This window comes from Herpailurus yagouaroundi, unplaced genomic scaffold (assembly GCF_014898765.1).
Source record: "Herpailurus yagouaroundi ecotype Mexico unplaced genomic scaffold, PumYag 251, whole genome shotgun sequence".
Taxonomy (NCBI): Eukaryota; Metazoa; Chordata; class Mammalia; order Carnivora; family Felidae; genus Herpailurus; species Herpailurus yagouaroundi.
In genome coordinates this window covers 1,252,967-1,269,499 of record NW_024412468.1, presented here as the reverse complement: position 1 = coordinate 1,269,499, position 16,533 = coordinate 1,252,967, and the positions used below count along the sequence as shown (strand labels likewise).

Below are 16,533 nucleotides of genomic sequence, written 5' to 3'. Positions count from 1 at the left end.
TGGACGTTACGTGTGGTACTTTTCATCCAGTGCGCATTTGACCAAGAGTTGACTAATTGACGAAAAGCAATAGATCAAACTAGTTGGCCTCATCGTAAATTAGGACAGAGGCATGAGTAACCTAGACAAATAAAACAACGATGCATCATGTGAAAATTCCTCTGTTCAAATTGAGGCAAATTCAGCAAAACAGAACATAATCTGTTTCATAATCAGAACCTGATTCACAGAAAAGGGATCTGAAGGCAGGAAATCAACACACATTAGGGAAGTCATAGTCTGGATTGCAGCATGACTAAGAGCCCACAGAGATGCCCCGGGCATCCCCATACATCTCAAACCTCCACGCGGGGGCAGACAGGTGAGGTCCTGGCTCGTCCCCGCTGAGGCTCTTCTTCAGAAGAGCCGCACCTGCCAGAGAAGGTCGGCTCGGCTCGTGTGAGGGCGGCGCCCTCCTCAAGGGTGTGCCGTAACTCAGAACACCTTCCGGATTATTTCATAAGGCACACCCGCGAGGAGACGTTTCTGGCCGCACACGAATCAAGCATGGAGACAGCGCGGAAGCGAAGTGACCTTCCCTTAAAACACCGACTCAGCAGCCCCTCACACTCTCACTGGCGTCTCTTAAAAAATTATTCCTCCCAAGGATAGTAAAACACACTGAATCTCATCATCCAGGGAAGTGTTTTTGCAGAAAATTGAACCTGTGAGCTTCAGCTCCTTTGCCCAGTCCACACTTGCGGGTCCTCTCCGAAGGGGCCACGGCGGGAGTGACTGCAAACTGTCCTTGCAAAGAAATCAATAAGAGAACTGTGTGTGTGGAGTGTGTCTCTGTCGATGTCCTGTTTGATCGCAACACAAGATAGTAAAGACAAAAGGAAAGATGGAAGGTTACCCCCCTTGAAGTCATGATTTTTGAAAGTGGAGCCCACCCGTTGCAAATCAAGAGGATGCGGCTCTTCTGGGCAGATGTGAATCAGCTAGCCTTTGTTTTCCTGCGGCTGCAAGGACCCTACAAAAGGGGGAGCCCTAAGGCGAACACCCTGGAGCAGCAGGAGGTGGGGGGCGTCGGAGGTCTTCAGCAAAGAAGGACAACCTAGGTGAGCGTGCCCAGCCTTCCCCTGCTGCTGCTGCTGCTCTGGGGCGTGGGGGTTCACGTCTTCACAGCGCCTGCTGAAACACGAGGGCGAGATGCCACGATGGTCCAGGTAAATGCTGATTCCCACACGCCGTCCTCACGTTTCCAAGGTCAAGGTCTAGAAGCTCAAGCAAGTCTGGGATTCATTCTGGGGTAACTACTTTCTCGGAAACAGGTTCCCTCATAACAAAACGAAACATCTCTTTACACATCTGTAGACACTTCTTTGGAAGATAGAGGGAAACAGAGAGAGAGAGAGAGAGAGTCCTGACTACCTTAACACTGACTTCACAGTGTTATTAATTATTGGTAAGCCTCATAAAGGCTATGAAATCATCACAGATGCAGACAGGTTTTTTTCCCCCCTCTTTGCCCGAAATCTTCAAGACAAAAGAACTTTTTATCCCCACAGTGAAATCCTGAAGATTTTCAGGCAGTAAATGAGAAAGGTTTCACGTTTCGTGTTTCGATATTTGCCTCCTTATCAGAAATACCTACAAAAGTACTACAACTTGAAGACTGGGACCAACAAATCTGGAAGGCAGAGAAACAGCGGTTTAGTGGCTGAGAAGCTGAAGCAAATGCAGAAATTCTTTGGGCTGAAGGCGACTGGGCGGCCAGATGCTGAGACCCTGCACGTGATGCAGCAGGCCAGGTGTGGGGTGCCCGACGTGGCTCCCTATGTCCTCACTGAGGGGAACCCTCGATGGGAGCACACAGACCTGACCTACAGGTAACGGGCACCAGAGCGAGGACTCTATTCCCCATCAGAGCCATGGCGGAGGAGGTCTGACATGTCTCTGTTTTATTTCACGTGAAGAATTGAAAATTACACACCAGATCTGCCGAGAGCAGAGGTGGACCGTGCCATTGAGAAAGCCTTTCAACTCTGGAGTGATGTCTCACCCCTGACCTTCACCAAGGTCTCTGAGGGTCAAGCGGACATAATGTTATCCTTTGGGGAGGTAAGCCCTTCTTATCTCCCAAATCCATTCTGGATTTTACCTCCTGATGCTCGCAGGCCTTCTCCACGGGGGGTGGAGGGGTGTTGATTTCATGGGCCAAAGAAAGGAAGCTTCAAAGATCAAGAATAGCTTTGGGGGGCGCCTGGGCGGCTCAGTCGGTTGAGCGTCCAACCTCGGCTCAGGTCATGATCTCACAGTCCGTGAGTTCAAGCCCCGCGTCGGGCTCTGTGCTGACAGCTCGGAGCCTGGAGCCTGTTTTGGGTTCTGTGTCTCCCTCTCTCTCTGCCCCATCCCCACTCATACTCTGTTTCTCTCTTTGTCTCAAAAATAAATAACCGTTATTATTATTTTTTTTTTTTTAAGAATAGCTTTGGGCTCTTTGTCAGCGCCCTCGCCTTTCCCGGGGAAGCCAGACATAACGGGGATATGCCCCTGCTGTCCTGCTCTTCACAGATCATGGCGATAAGTCCGACTTTGGCAGAATCAGAAGCCTGCTTGCTCATGTGTTCCCACCAGGAAGGGGCATGGGAGGAGGTGTTCATTTTGATGAGGAAAAAACATGGACCGATGACTTCAGAAGTGAGTCCACAAATTCTTCCTATTTCCCCCTTTTGTGGGTCAGTGTTTTCTCTACAAGAATGCCTTTAGTCAAGTGGGCCAGCTCTGTGATCAGCCTTAAATACTTTAGTAAACATAAGCTTTTATTAAAACTATAATTGCTTAGAAAGCCAATGGGAACTCTTTGATCTCATTTATTTTTTTTTAAATGTTTTATTTACTTTTAAGACAGAGAAAGACAGAGCATGAGTGGGGATGGGGCAGAGAGAGAAGGAGACACAGGATCTGAAGCAGGCTCTAGGCCCTGAGCTGTGAGCACAGAGCCAACGCAGGGCTCGAACGCAGGAACGGTGAGATCATGACCTGAGCCAAAGTTGGACGCTTAACCAACTGAGCCACCCAGGCACCCCTGGTCTCATTTATTTAAAATAAGGGAATATTATTTCTGCAAGGAATACCATTTTACCCATAAAAGTACGTTACTCTAAAAATGTTGCTAGGATGTTTTAAATCACACCGTCACATATATTATCACATACCCAAATGGTTATTTTTGGTAAAGTGATTTGGGGGAAGTTTTCTTGGTGCTTTCCTACGTTATCTAAATTTTCAGAAGTAGACATAGGAGATAATATAAGATTTATGAGCAGAAAACAATAATAAATGTCAATAGAATCCTATTATTCCTCTAGAATATAACACTTTCTACCTTATTTTATGATAGTTATTTATCAGTGGGATTTTTCTTTGTCAGTTGAGTTTCTTCCGGGAATTATACTAGTCCAATCTCAGAAATTCAGACTTTCCTCAGCCCACCTAAAATTATGAAGACACTCTTCTTCCTTTGACGAAACGTACACACACACGTATACCCCACACAGACCTACCACCAGCTACACACCAAATCTGCACAAAGAAAGTAAAAAATAAAGCTTCTGAGGTTTAGATGTTTACATTTCCCTCTTGGGTTCCTCAAAAGTGCATTCCAGTAATTGCAAACATGTTCTGTTGGTCTTTTTAGACTACAACTTGTATTATGTGACTGCACATGAGTTGGGCCATTTCCTTGGACTACTCCATAGTGATGACATTGGCTCTTTGATGTTCCCCAGATACATCTACTATGGTGATGCCCTGCTGTCTCCGAAGGACATTGATGCCATCCAGGCCATCTTATGGTGAGCACAAAGTAAAAATACTGGACAATTAGGGGTCTAGATGTGGGTTTCAAATAAACAGCTTTCAGCTGCGTCCTTTAAGAAAGAGTCTTCGTTCTGTGGGGCAACTGGATGGCTCAGTCAGTTGAGCATCTGACTCTTGATTGTGGCTCAGGTCATGATCTCAGGGTGGTGAGATCGAGCCCTGGGTTGGGCTCCGTGAAGAGTGTAGAGCCTGCTTGGGATTCTCTCTCTCTCTCCGCCCCTCCCCTGCTTGCTCTTTCGCTCGCTCGCCCTCTGTCTCTCTAAAATAATAAAAATAGAGGCTTCATTCTAAATGTTTTTGTGTTAACATAATATGCCAACTTAACTTACTTCAGAACTTCTATTTATTTTTTAGGACCTTCCACAAATCCCACCCAGCCGAAAGAACCGCCAATCCCACGAGCCTGTGATAGCAAGTTCACATTTGATGCTGTCGCCAAAATTCGTGGAGAATCATTCTTCTTTAAAAACATGTAAAAAAGAAAGAAAAAAAGAGGGGCTCCTGGGTGGCTCAGTCAGTTAAGCATCGGACTTCAACTCAGGTCATGATCTCACGGCTCATGGGTTTGAGCCCCATGTCGGGCTCTGTGCTGACAGCTCGGAGCCTGGAACCTGCTTCAGATTCTGTGTCTCCCTCTCTCTCAGCCCCTCTTCCACCCATGCTCACTCTCTCTCTCTCTTTCTCTCTCAAAAATAAATAAGCATTAAAAAATCTAAAAGAGAGAAAGAAAGAAAGAAAGAAAGAAAGAAAGAAAGAATTGAAGAAAGAAAGAAAAAATCACCATTAATACTGATATGCTTTTAAGTTGTTCTGACATTTTTGTTGAACGGTCTCTGTTTCTTTAGCAATATATTTTAATTGGTCATTTTCATAGTAGTGCATTTGCATGAAGTGGTTTGTTCTTCAAAAATTTTTATCACAGGTAAGGGGCACCTAGCTGGCTCAGCCCGAAGAGCATACGACTCTCGACCTCAGGGTTGTGAGTTCAAGCCCCACGCTGGGTGTAGAAATTACTTAAACAAAAATAGAAAGAAGAAAAACAAATTTTTATCATAGGTAAGTCATTCAATCGCCAGAAAATTCATGAAGTCAAAGGCATTATAAGGCTTCCACTCCACACTGGCCCACAGGCAAACTTGTGGGTTAGGCAGACAGACAGATCACAGGCTTGTCAGTAATGGAGCTGGAACTCGTCTTCCAACTCCTTTCACCAACCCCTGAGCTGTGAAACTCCTGAGCTCATTTCTGCTGTCTGGGATGATAAACGTGTTAGTGAGTTGGAACAAATAGGTTCTTCCGAGCAGCACCGCTCAAATCAGATGTCTACACCACGCTGAGGGCAATGTAGTCTAGGGCCCAAAAAGGAAGGTCCAGGGGATGTCAAGAGCTGAGAGGGACTGATGGGGGCCAGTGCCGACACTGCAGGGGGCTTGGTGGTGGGTCCAGGGACTGCGAGCAGCGGCTGGGCCTGCTAGGAGGCTAACAAGGAAGGTTCTTTCCGGGACATGAGCCCTCTGGTCCTTCCCAAGGCTAGTGGCTCACCGTATGCTTCCATTCGGTGTCTATGGTCTTGAGAACACTCCCGTCAGCCCACGTAGGAGCCTGTGCTGAGCTGTCACCCTGGTCCCCAGGGCGTGACACAAACGTGGCAAAACTCCCAACCGGAAAACCCTACGATGGAGAAGCTTGGTCGGAGCCTCTCACACCTTCTTTAGCCTCGTCGGTCGGCCTGTGTCATCTGCTGGCACGTAGGATCTCTGTGAGATGAGACATCCCGCAGGCAGAGGGCCCAGCATGGGGGGGGCAGACTCGTGTCCAGAGAGAAGAGCTGGTCATCAACCCAGGCTGTTGCACTTACAATCTTTTCCTCTCTTCTGAATCAGGTTCTTCCTACGCACAGGTGTCTTCTACGAAACAGTGGATCCCGACGTCATTTCTGACTTAGGTAACGGAGTAGACACTGCTTATGAAGTTGCTAGAAGAGATGAAGTTTTCTTTTTTAAAGGTAACGCTTCCGGGGGTTTTTTTGGTTGATGGGTTTATGAGTTACGTGTTTCATCAGGTGTTTGTTGCTTGTTGAAAATTAAGGGGGCCATTTCCATAAGTCAAGAATCTTGAAACAGATCTAACGTGTGCGGAGAAAACAGGAGGGTTTATATACACACGAGGTCTCACACTGCCTTCTTGTGAGGCGGTCGCGTGTTTGTGCTCATACTGCGGCATCATGACGTGCGATGCGCTGATGTGCTGGAGATGCTAAGCGAGCACGTACCAAGTCCTTTGCCAGGAGCTGAGAGGGGCCTCCCGGGGAGGCGCCATGGCCGCAGGACCCCTGTGCATCTGGGGAAGCCAGCCACCTGCACCCCGGACAAATGCCTGGCTCGGGGACACCACACTGGGGAATAAAACCCTGTATCCACCTCTCGTGAATGAGTGTCTGCGGGAAAGCCTGACTACTGTCCTCAGAGCCCTGGGCACAGTGTTTTCATGCTCGGTTTTTCTGTTGACAGGTGGTAAATACTGGGCCATCAAGGGGCACCGGGCACCGTATGGCTATCCCAGGGACATCTACAGCTCCCTCGGCTTCCCCCAAAGGCTAAAGAAAATCGATGCTGCCGTTCACGAGGAGGAGACTGGGATGATGTACTTCTTTGCTGCCAGCGAGCATTGGAGGTAAAGACAGGCAGATCACTCAGCGGGAGGAGTTGCCTTTTTAAAAATCATTCTCAAACCCTGCAGAACCTCCATCCTCCCTTGGTGAATGGACGCAGCTAGACCAAGAGTCACTCGGAAGCCTCTCTGTTATCGTCACGCCATGTCTGTCCTTGCGAGGCAAGGGACCTGTAGGATGGAGTTGAAAAGGACGATAGAAAGCGGGAACAGAAAGGAACCTTCTTTCCCACGGTAGTTCTCCTTGATAGGGCAGACAATGGAGTCGGAGATAAAGTTTGAATCAGATTTTAGGGTTGATGCTGCTCTAGTCTGTTCCAGTCTCCCATAACCCTATTGAACTGGGACCCTTGCCAGTTGAAACCTATTATCTCCATGCTGGCAATGCCCCCGCTCACAACTGTTTACAGCGGTGGTTTTCCACAAAATGAAAATGAAGGCAGCCCCCACCTCTCAGATTTATTGTGAAGAGTTAATGCTGAGTATTACTTATTGCTATTAATCACACATTCTGAAATTTCTAATATATTTTTTTTTTACCGGGCATGATGAAAACACGCAGTCCATGGATGCGGGTTTTCCCAAAGAGACAACTCAAGACTTTCCCGGAATTGGCAAAAAAGTTGATGCTGTCTTCCAAGATGGAGGTAAAGATGTCTCCCTTTTGTGCACATAGAAATGACAAATGTACTGTTCCTTAGATATGAAAGCAAATTGCCTGTGTGGAAATGGATATTTTTTTTTTCAAGAGTTCATATGTAAAATCACCATCTATTTGTCTCATAGGATCGTTACCTTTCATTTTCTTCCTAGGATTTCTATTTCTTTCGTGGAAAAAGGCAGTACAAATTTGATCCTAAAACCAAGCAAATTTTGACTGTCCTGAAAACCAACAGCTGGTTCCACTGCAGAAGTAAATGATGATTGACTATCACAAAGGAGAAAAGAAAAAATACCCCTGATGAGCCCAGGGGAGGTGTTTCCCTGAGGACCCAGACATTTCAGTATTTTATTCTTGTCTCTCGGCGATACTGAGGCACAGGCGTATGAGTACAATCTGATTTAACCTCGATCTGGAGATAGTCTGGGTTAACGAGATTGTACTCCTTCACGAACTTCCACACCTTAGCTTGACCTGAGTGCTGAGGGTCTCATGGCTGTCGCTCATCCCTAGGTTTACCTACAGAAAAGCTTTTTGTCAATATTCTATGATATTTTAAGTAATTATGCTTCTCAAGATAACACCTTCTCACGTGTTGTGTCTGTAAGGCTAGGCAAGCTCACCATGAAGTTTGTGGGAGGACAGATGTACAGAGTTTCAAGCACATTCCTTTGTCATGGCGGAGGCATCACCTGAGGGGAAGGGGCTGGTTATTGAGCCACCTCTCTGGTTTTGATTACAAACTAAGCCTTAGGTCAAATAATGGAAGGGATTGGGAGTGCCTGGCTGGCTCAGTCAGTAGAGCACGTGACTCTCGATCTTGGGGTTGTGAGTTCAAGCCCCACATTGGGCATAGAACTTACTTAGAATTATATATATATAAAGAAAAGAAAGAATAAAAATGAGCAGCTTTTTAATAAATAATCACAGTGGAAGAAGGGATTTACTGAGCTTTGGCTGGGGGTCCCGGAGGGAGCCCTGGATTCGGTAGGTTTATGTATATTCCCTCAGCCCTATTGAGGTGACTTCTCTCCAATTTCTCAGTGACAAAGTCCAGAGCCTGAAGCCAGCACATAGCCTCAAATTTACTGCAGAAACATGAGTGGGCTGCTTAGACTTCTCCGCTATCATCCTAGCTATCTTCATCAGGTTAGGAGCTGGTCCCCGAACAGTAGCCTGAGGGCTCTTGTCCTCCAGGGGGTGTTCCGTGCAGAGCACTCTGGGTGGGTCACATTATGCAGATACACTTTGCAGAGGCTAGTGATTGCTGCTGAAAAACAATCCAGGCCGTGCAAATCCTCGCTTCTGCTCACACAACTGATTTCTCTTAGGTTTCCTGATGCTGCTCTGTGCTCAAGGTGCCTCGATTTTATAGTGAACTATTTGTATAATGTTTGTGGTTGAGTATTTTCTTTTTCTGTTTACCAAGATAATAAATGCATGCTCAGTAATTCTGCGGGCTCCTTCCTGTGAATCAAAGGCGCAGAAGTAAGGGGAGGCCGGTGAATCCTAGAATAGACGCAAGCGGGGAGAAAGCCTGAGTGGCATGGGAAGAGGAAACAGCACCCCGATGGGTGAGGGACAGCTGCCTCCATGCGGGGGCGGGATTGTGGAAGTGGGTTCTACTGCTGCCCCTTCTCTCGCGTGTTGCTGTGGACCCCGCATCGGCACGGCAGGCCTGGACGGGGCAGGATGAGCGAAAGAAGAGGGGTGAGGTCAGGGCAGTGACCCTATTTCACGCTCAGCGAAGGCTCAGGCCCCTACAAGGCCCTCCAAGCCTGCTCTCTCTGCACCTCGTTGTCTAGCGTTCTCCCTCTTGGTTGCTGCATTCCAGCTGCACTGGCTTCTTTGCTATTTGTGGAGCGTGTGACACGTATTCGGACCTCAGTGCCTTTTCACCACGATTCCCCCAAATACTTGCATGGCTGAGTCCTTCACGTCTCCTGCAACTCTGCTCAAATGTCCTTCTCAGGGGGACCATCGCTAGCTGCCTCTGTCGGTAGTACAGTGTGCACCACCCCTCCACAGAGACGCGGAGTCCTGACTGTCCTACACCACTCTACAGTGGTCACCTTCTAGCATATTCTGTAATTCAGTCTCTCCTTACATCTGCTGTTTACTGCCTGTCTGCCCTCTACAAAGCCGGCTCGTGAGGACAGGGGCCATTGTTAGTTTCTGTTTGATGTTTGTCATTGTTATAATTCGGGAGCCAAGGAGGTACACACAAAAAATTAACAAATTAATACAGAATTGAGGCGGGATGCCAGCGGAGCCGGGACGCCAGTAACAAGGTGTGGGGTCAGCTTGACCAGCTCCTGAAGGACCCGGCTCCCCGTCCCCCCAGCCCGGACACGGCAGCGGCTCCCAGAAATGCTCGGAGCCGGACACAGAATTTCTGAGCGGTTCCTGGTGGGGTGGGACCCACTGATGAGGATGAGAAAAATGAGAACAGTGGAGTGCAGACTGTCTTACCAAACATCTGCCCCAAGCTGCTTCCATTCTATCTTGGTCCAGCTTGCAGAGAACACACCAGGACCCAGGCCTTAAAACCATCCACAGAGTCCAGGGAGACTGACAGTTTCGTGGAAATACGAGATCACGGGGGAAGTGCGTATTTCTAATACCTACATCTGACCAAGGACTTGGATCCAGTAGAGATAAAAAGTTCCTACAAAGCAATAATAAAATGACAACCCAAGTAAAAATACACAGAAGTCTTTTTTTTTTAATTTACATCATTATTGCCTATAGTGCAATAATGATTTCAGGAATCGAATCCAGTGATTCATCACTTACATATGACACTGAGTGCTCATCCCGACAAGTGTCCTCCTTAATGCCCTTTACCCATTTAGCCCATCGCCCACCCACAACCCCTCCAGCAACCCTCAGTTTGTTCTCTGTATTTAAGAGTCTCTTATGTTTTGTCCCCCTCCTTGTTTTTATATTATTTTTGCTCCCTTCCCTTATGTTCATCTGTTTTGTATCTTAAATTCCTCATATGAATGAAGTCCTATGATATTTGTCTTTCTCTAATTTCGCTTAGCATAATCCCCTCTAGTTCCATCCACGTTGTTGCAAATGGCAAGATTTCATTCTTTTTGATTGCCGAGTAATACTCCATTGTATATATAGACCACATCTTCTTTATCCATTCATCAGTTGATGGACATTTGGGCTCTTTCCATACTTTAGCTATTGTCAATAGTGATACTATAAACATTGGGGTACATGTGCCCCTTCAAAACAGCACACGTTTATCCTTTGGATAAATACCTAGTGGTGCAATTGCTGGGTCATAGGGTAGTTCTATCTTTAGTTTTTTGAGGAACTTCCATACTGTTTTCCAGAGTGGTTGCACCGGTTTGCATTCCCACCAGCAGTGCAAAAAAGATCCTTTCTCTGCATCCTCACCAACATCTGTTGTTGCCTGAGTTGTTAATGTTAGCCACTCTGACAGGTGCGAGGTGGTTTCGACTCGTACTTCCCTGATGATGAGTGATGTTGAGCATCTTTTCATGTGTCTGTTTGCTGTCTGGATGTCTTCTTTGGAAAAGTGTCTATTCATGTCTTTTGCCCATTTCTTCATTGGATTATTTGTTTTTGGGTGTTGAGTTTGATAAGTTCTTTACAGATTTTGGATACTAACCCTTTATCTGATATGTCATTTACAAATACCTTCTTTCATTCCGTCGGTTGCCTTTTAGTTTTGCTGAGTGCTTCCTTCACCATGCAGAAGCTTTTTATCTTGATGAGGTCCCAGTAGTTCATTTTTGCTTTTGTTTCCCTTGCCTCCAGAGACATGTCGTGTAAGAAGTTGCTGCGGCCAAGGTCAAAGAGGTTTTTGTCTGCTTTCTCCTTTAGGATTTTAATGGCTTCCCGTCTTACCTTTAGTTCTTTCATCCATTTTGAGTTTGTTTTTGAAAAAGACACAGAAGTCTTAATCAAATCAAACTCTTCATAAAGGAAGACATATAAATGGCCAATAAACACATAAAAAAAGTATTTAACATCATTAGTTACCAAGAAAATAAAATTCTTATAAGACATTACTACAAAACCACTAAACTTATTAATATGAATGACTGAATACACTCAATGAGGAGCTAGAATATCTATACCTTTCCTATGATATGGAAGTCACTCACAAAGTTAAATATTTACCTACCTTATGACCTCTTCAATATATTTTCCTGGGATAAATGAAAACACAAACCTACAAGAAGCTTGCTTGGGAAGGCTCGTAGAAGCTTATGCATGTAGCCCAAATCTGGAAAGACTATATTCACGCGGTACAATACCATAGAAAATGGAGTATAAATGATCTACGAGTATACACCACCACACAGATGAAGCTAAAAACTATTATTCCAGGCAAAGACTACATATGCTTGGTTCCATTTGGATGACCTTATTGATTAGGAAAAGTAATCTGTAGGGAAAGAAATAAGAACAGTGGTGAGTCTGGGGAAGGATTCAGATCGGGTGAGAAAGCCATAGAGATCTTTCTAGGGCGATGGAAATGTTCTAGTTCTTCGTGGGGGGGGGGGGGTGGATTACATGGGCAGGTACATTTGTAAAATTCACCGAATTATGCACATAAGACTTGTATCCTTCACTGTATGTCAGTATCTCAAAAATATTTAAACCAAAAAGAAACTAACAGAAAAAAGAAGTCTTAATCATTAGATAACTACTAAAACAATTAGAAATAGTGATTTACAAATCTTCCCCCAAACACTGGCCCAGATAGTTCTATGGATTTTTTTGTGCAAAAACTCATTTCAAGGAACAGATGGCTCCAATATTACATGAACTCTTTCAGAGAAAACAGTGTACATTCTACTATGACACACAGCAAATACGGACACACTTCACTCATTGTCCTATTAAATAAATGCAAATAAGACAAAACAGCCTACATCACTGATGCTTATTCCACATAGTCTTGGATACCTGGCTGACAATTTGGACAAGAAAAAAAATGAGAAAAAAAATAACATGAGTTATAAGGATCAAAAGGGAAGAGTCCAAATTACCATTATTAGCAGGTCATTTGATCACTTCCATAGAAAAGCCCAAAAGAATCAAAAGTCCTCAGACAGGACAGACCTTTCAGTGTTCCCAAATATAACATCAACACATCAAAATCACTTATGCTCCTACACATTCACAATAAACAAGTAGATAACATATAGAAAATAAAATACTGATAGCTACAGGAAAATCTATAAATCTATCTAGGAAGTAATCTAGCAAAAACAGAGTAAGACCCCAATAAATAAAATTTTTCAGACCCTATTAAAGATAAAACAAGAAAAGCTAAAAAAAAAAAAAAGAGAGAGAGAGAGAGAAAGAAAAGAAAAAAAAAGAAAAGCTGATGACCTACAACTCCAAAGATGACCAATTTTCCCCAACTTAATTTGTAAGTGTAATGAAACTTCAATTAAATCCCAATGGGATTCTTTAGGAAACTTGAAAAACTGATTTTGAAGTGTTTACAAAGGAATAAAAGCAAAGACAGAGAGAGTCCCCCCCGCCAGACATGTTACAAAACCACTACGTCGCCAGGCGCTGAATGGATACAGAAACAGAGACAGAAGGAAGCTAACAGAACCAAATATGAGTCCAGAAACGCGTCCTTGGTGTGACAGAGGTAGCGTCACCAACTCGAAGGAAAACAACGGATTATTATACGATGCCTTGGAGAAGACTGCATGGAATCCAGGAAAAAACCCAGATGCGTTAGATCTCTCCTCAGGTGTTCATGATTTATACATTTCACCACGTGTTTTCGGGTCCTCTCCTGCTGGACACAGGGAAGGGTTACCCGTTCCAGCCCATTTGCAGTGTTTTGGGGTCAGATCACTCGTTCTGGACAGTGAATTGGCAGTGTCCACCAATGGCGGACATATGGCGTAGGCCAGAGATGAACTTCTGTTGCTTCGAGAGACCTTAAAGAATTCAGGGCTTCTAATCTCCTAGAATAAGTTAGCCTATCCTCTCTGATATAAACCACGTACAAAATTAAAGTTCGAATGGATTTAAAATCTCAACGTGAAAGACAAAACTCTAAAAATAATTGTAAAAAGGATAGGCAATTTTTGCCACCTTAACGTGGGGAAGAAGGTCTCAAACAACACCAAAAACGCTGAAGCTCTATGGGGTGGGGCTGACAGGTTTGACCACATCAAAATTTCAACCGTATACCCGGGTAGCCAAGAGCAGGTAAAGGCATATCCAACTGTGCAATCAGAAAAATAGGAAACGTAGACAGGTTGTAGATTTCTACCCATCGAAATGGCAGAAATTGGAAGTTCTGGTAATCCTAAGGGCTCGTACAAACATGGGGGGGGGGGGGGGAAAGACGTTCATTCTAGCTGGTGGCACAGCTCTGCCCGAACCCCAGTGATTCCACTGCTGGGTGTTCATTCTGATCACGGTCTGCAGGAGAATTGTCGGAGGGTGACCGTTAGAGCAGGGTCGGTGACAACAGGGAGCTAGCCGCGGCCTGGGGGCCTTTGCTGGGAGCTGACCAGGGGGATGGGACCCATCCCCGCACGTGATCGAAATATCAGAATACCACGCAGTGGTGGGGGGCCGCACACCAAACGGCACCAGACCAGCAGGGACTGACTCGAAGGCCAAGTGTGAGAATGAAGAGCCAAGGCCAGTGCCATTTATAAAAATAGAGAGTTTACACACAAAACGGGGCCATGTGCTTTTCAAGAGATACGTGCAAATGTACATGAACCTTTCAAAGGAAACTGGGAGGATATATATTAAATACATTAGGTATTTGGTTTTTGTTCGGTGGCAAATCCTTTTTTAAGTTTGTATTTAAATTCCAGTTAGTTAACACAGTGTAATACTGGTTTCGGGTGCACAGAACGCGACTCAACACTCTGCACGTCACCCGGTGCCCGTCACAGCAAACGCCCCCCTTAATCCCCATTACCTGTTCCCCATCCCCGCCCCACGTCCCCTATGGTGACCATAAGTCTGTTCTCTATAGTTAAGAGTCTGGGTCTCAGCTGGCTCTCTGTTTCTTTTATTTCCTTCCATTTGCTTGCCTGTTTTGTTTCTTAAATTCTGCGTACGAGTGAAATCACGTGGTATCTGTCTTTCTCCGACTGACTGGCTTCACTTAGAATAATCCTCTGTAGCTCCATCCACATTACTGCAAATGACATTTCATTCTTCTTTTTTTTCCTTTTTTTTTTTTTTTTTTAGGTAGGCTTTACTCCCAGCAGAGCCCGACATGGGGCCCGTCCCGGGGCTGGAACCCACAACCCTAAGATGAAGACCTGAGGTGAGATCCAGGGTCGGGTGCTCAACTGTCTGAGCCACCCAGATGCCCTAACTTCATTCTTCTTTATATCTGAGTAATAGTCCATGGGAGTGGGGGGGGGGGGGGTAGGGGTGGTGTGGGTAAAGTAGAAAACTGATAAAAATAATAAAAGGAGTAACATATAGACTAGTGAGGATAGTACGGCCTGAGGAGGAGAAAAAAAACCAGAAAACAAGAAAATGGAAAAGATGGAAAAGAGAGGGGAAGAGGAGAAAGAAACATTGAAAGAAAACTTTAAAAACCCTAAACATTCCAAAAATAAATCATTTACAATGTTACCACCCAATGTTAAGCACCGTGAATATTTTGGCTCATAAACTTGTACTATTTTGATGCTTACGTTTCTCTTTATGAATATGAAAACACATTGTACCCAGGTTTCTATCGCCTGGATTTTCCTCCTAGCAAATGTCATGATATCAAGTAGCCTCTATATCGTATTAAGTGAAAAAAGTCCTAACTGACCACCTACTATGTGGATGCGGCGTTATGCGCTTCGGCGGCATCGGCAACATAGTGAGAGCTGTCTTCGTGGGGTTCACACTTCTGCTCAGGGAAGACAGACACAGAGTCAACGTAATTTAAAAAGAAAGCCTGGGGGCGCCTGGGTGGCGCAGTCGGTTAAGCGTCCGACTTCAGCCAGGTCACGATCTCGCAGTCCGGGAGTTCGAGCCCCGCATCGGGCTCTGGGCTGATGGCTCAGAGCCTGGAGCCTGTTTCCGATTCTGTGTCTCCCTCTCTCTCTCTGCCCCTCCCCCGTTCATGCTCTGTCTCTCTCTGTCCCAAAAACAAATAAACGTTGAAAAAAAAAAATTTAAAAAGAAAGCCTGTAGGAGGATGATACACGTTACGGGGGAGCACGCAGGACGAGCGAAGGAAGAGTGTGGGCACGGGGGTCCTCCGATCCCCGTAGCGTCGCAAGCAATAGGGTCAGCACTCACAGACCAGGTGTCCCTTGAGGGGAGACTCGGAGCACAGGAACAGGGCACTGATCGCCTGGGGGAGCTTGCTTGGCACAGGTCACCAGCCAGGGAGGACGCCCCAGGACGGGACAGGCACCCCGGTGCACGTGAGAGCCACGTGGCATCGTGGCCCCGGCTGAGTGAGGAAGCCAGGCGTGGGAACTGAGGCAGCAGACGGGCCGAGCGGACTGGTCACCGTGGGCCGGTGTGAGGACTTTGACTTGGAACCCGGACGCCAGGAGCCAGGAGCACGCTGACCAAAGCAACGCACGCTCACTGCTGCTGGAACACACGCCGCAGGGCACCAAGAATACAAGCAGGAAGCCTGTTGTCCGGGCACGAGATGACGGCGGTTCAGACCACGGTGGCAGCAGGGGACACACATGACGGAAGGCACTTGTAGGTGTCCTGTTCTCCTCACAGACATCTCTTTTCTCGCAGGTTCTACTGGGCCCTCTCCTATCGGTGGTAGGTAGTTACTAAGCCTTCAACTGTTATTTGACGGACAAAATGTTTTCCTTTTACCATTTCCAAAGCAAATTGTGACTCACTGGGCCTCTGGGGACCTGCAGATGAGGTCCACCTGTGACCCAGCATCCACTGACTTCGCTGAGCAGCTGCTCTTGGTGAGAAAGCTGCGTGGCCCGGCAGCTGGGGGGACAGCCTGTGTGAAGCACGTTCAGGCGCTGAGTGCTGGCCACTGTGTGACCACGTGCGGCCTCTCAGTGACCTTGTACAACTGCTACCCACAGCGTGACATCAAGAAGATGCTCTTCAGTCCCTGAGGGACAAAACTGCTTCGGGACTCCATGGCTGCTCCGTGAATTCCCTGCCCTGTGTTCTCACCCACAGCAAACTGCGTTTGAACGAGCTTTGGCTGAGTCCCTAGTGCCCAGTCGTCCAGCGACCCTGCCTTGTTCAGAGCCTGGCCCGTCCTCCCCAAATGAGATGGTGGCGGCCTGTGCTTCCGTTCCCATTCAGGGGCTGCCCGAGTGGACTCCGGGCGCCCTCTCCTGGCCTCACAC

General features: G+C 46.4%; 1 protein-coding gene across 1 annotated transcript; it reads left to right on the top strand.

The window, feature by feature from the left end:
• The first annotated feature begins 1,184 nt into the window (after window positions 1-1,184).
• LOC121020786 (interstitial collagenase-like) lies at window positions 1,185-16,293 on the top strand. The gene is made up of 12 exons (XM_040460796.1): window positions 1,185-1,208; window positions 1,627-1,871; window positions 1,959-2,107; window positions 2,557-2,682; window positions 3,683-3,839; window positions 4,178-4,336; window positions 5,748-5,869; window positions 6,375-6,539; window positions 7,080-7,189; window positions 7,348-7,447; window positions 15,950-15,976; window positions 16,103-16,293. The coding sequence occupies exons 1-12, from the start codon at window positions 1,200-1,202 to the stop codon at window positions 16,291-16,293; spliced, it is 1,560 nt and encodes a 519-aa protein (XP_040316730.1). The 5' UTR covers window positions 1,185-1,199.
• Window positions 16,294-16,533: the final 240 nt, after the last annotated feature.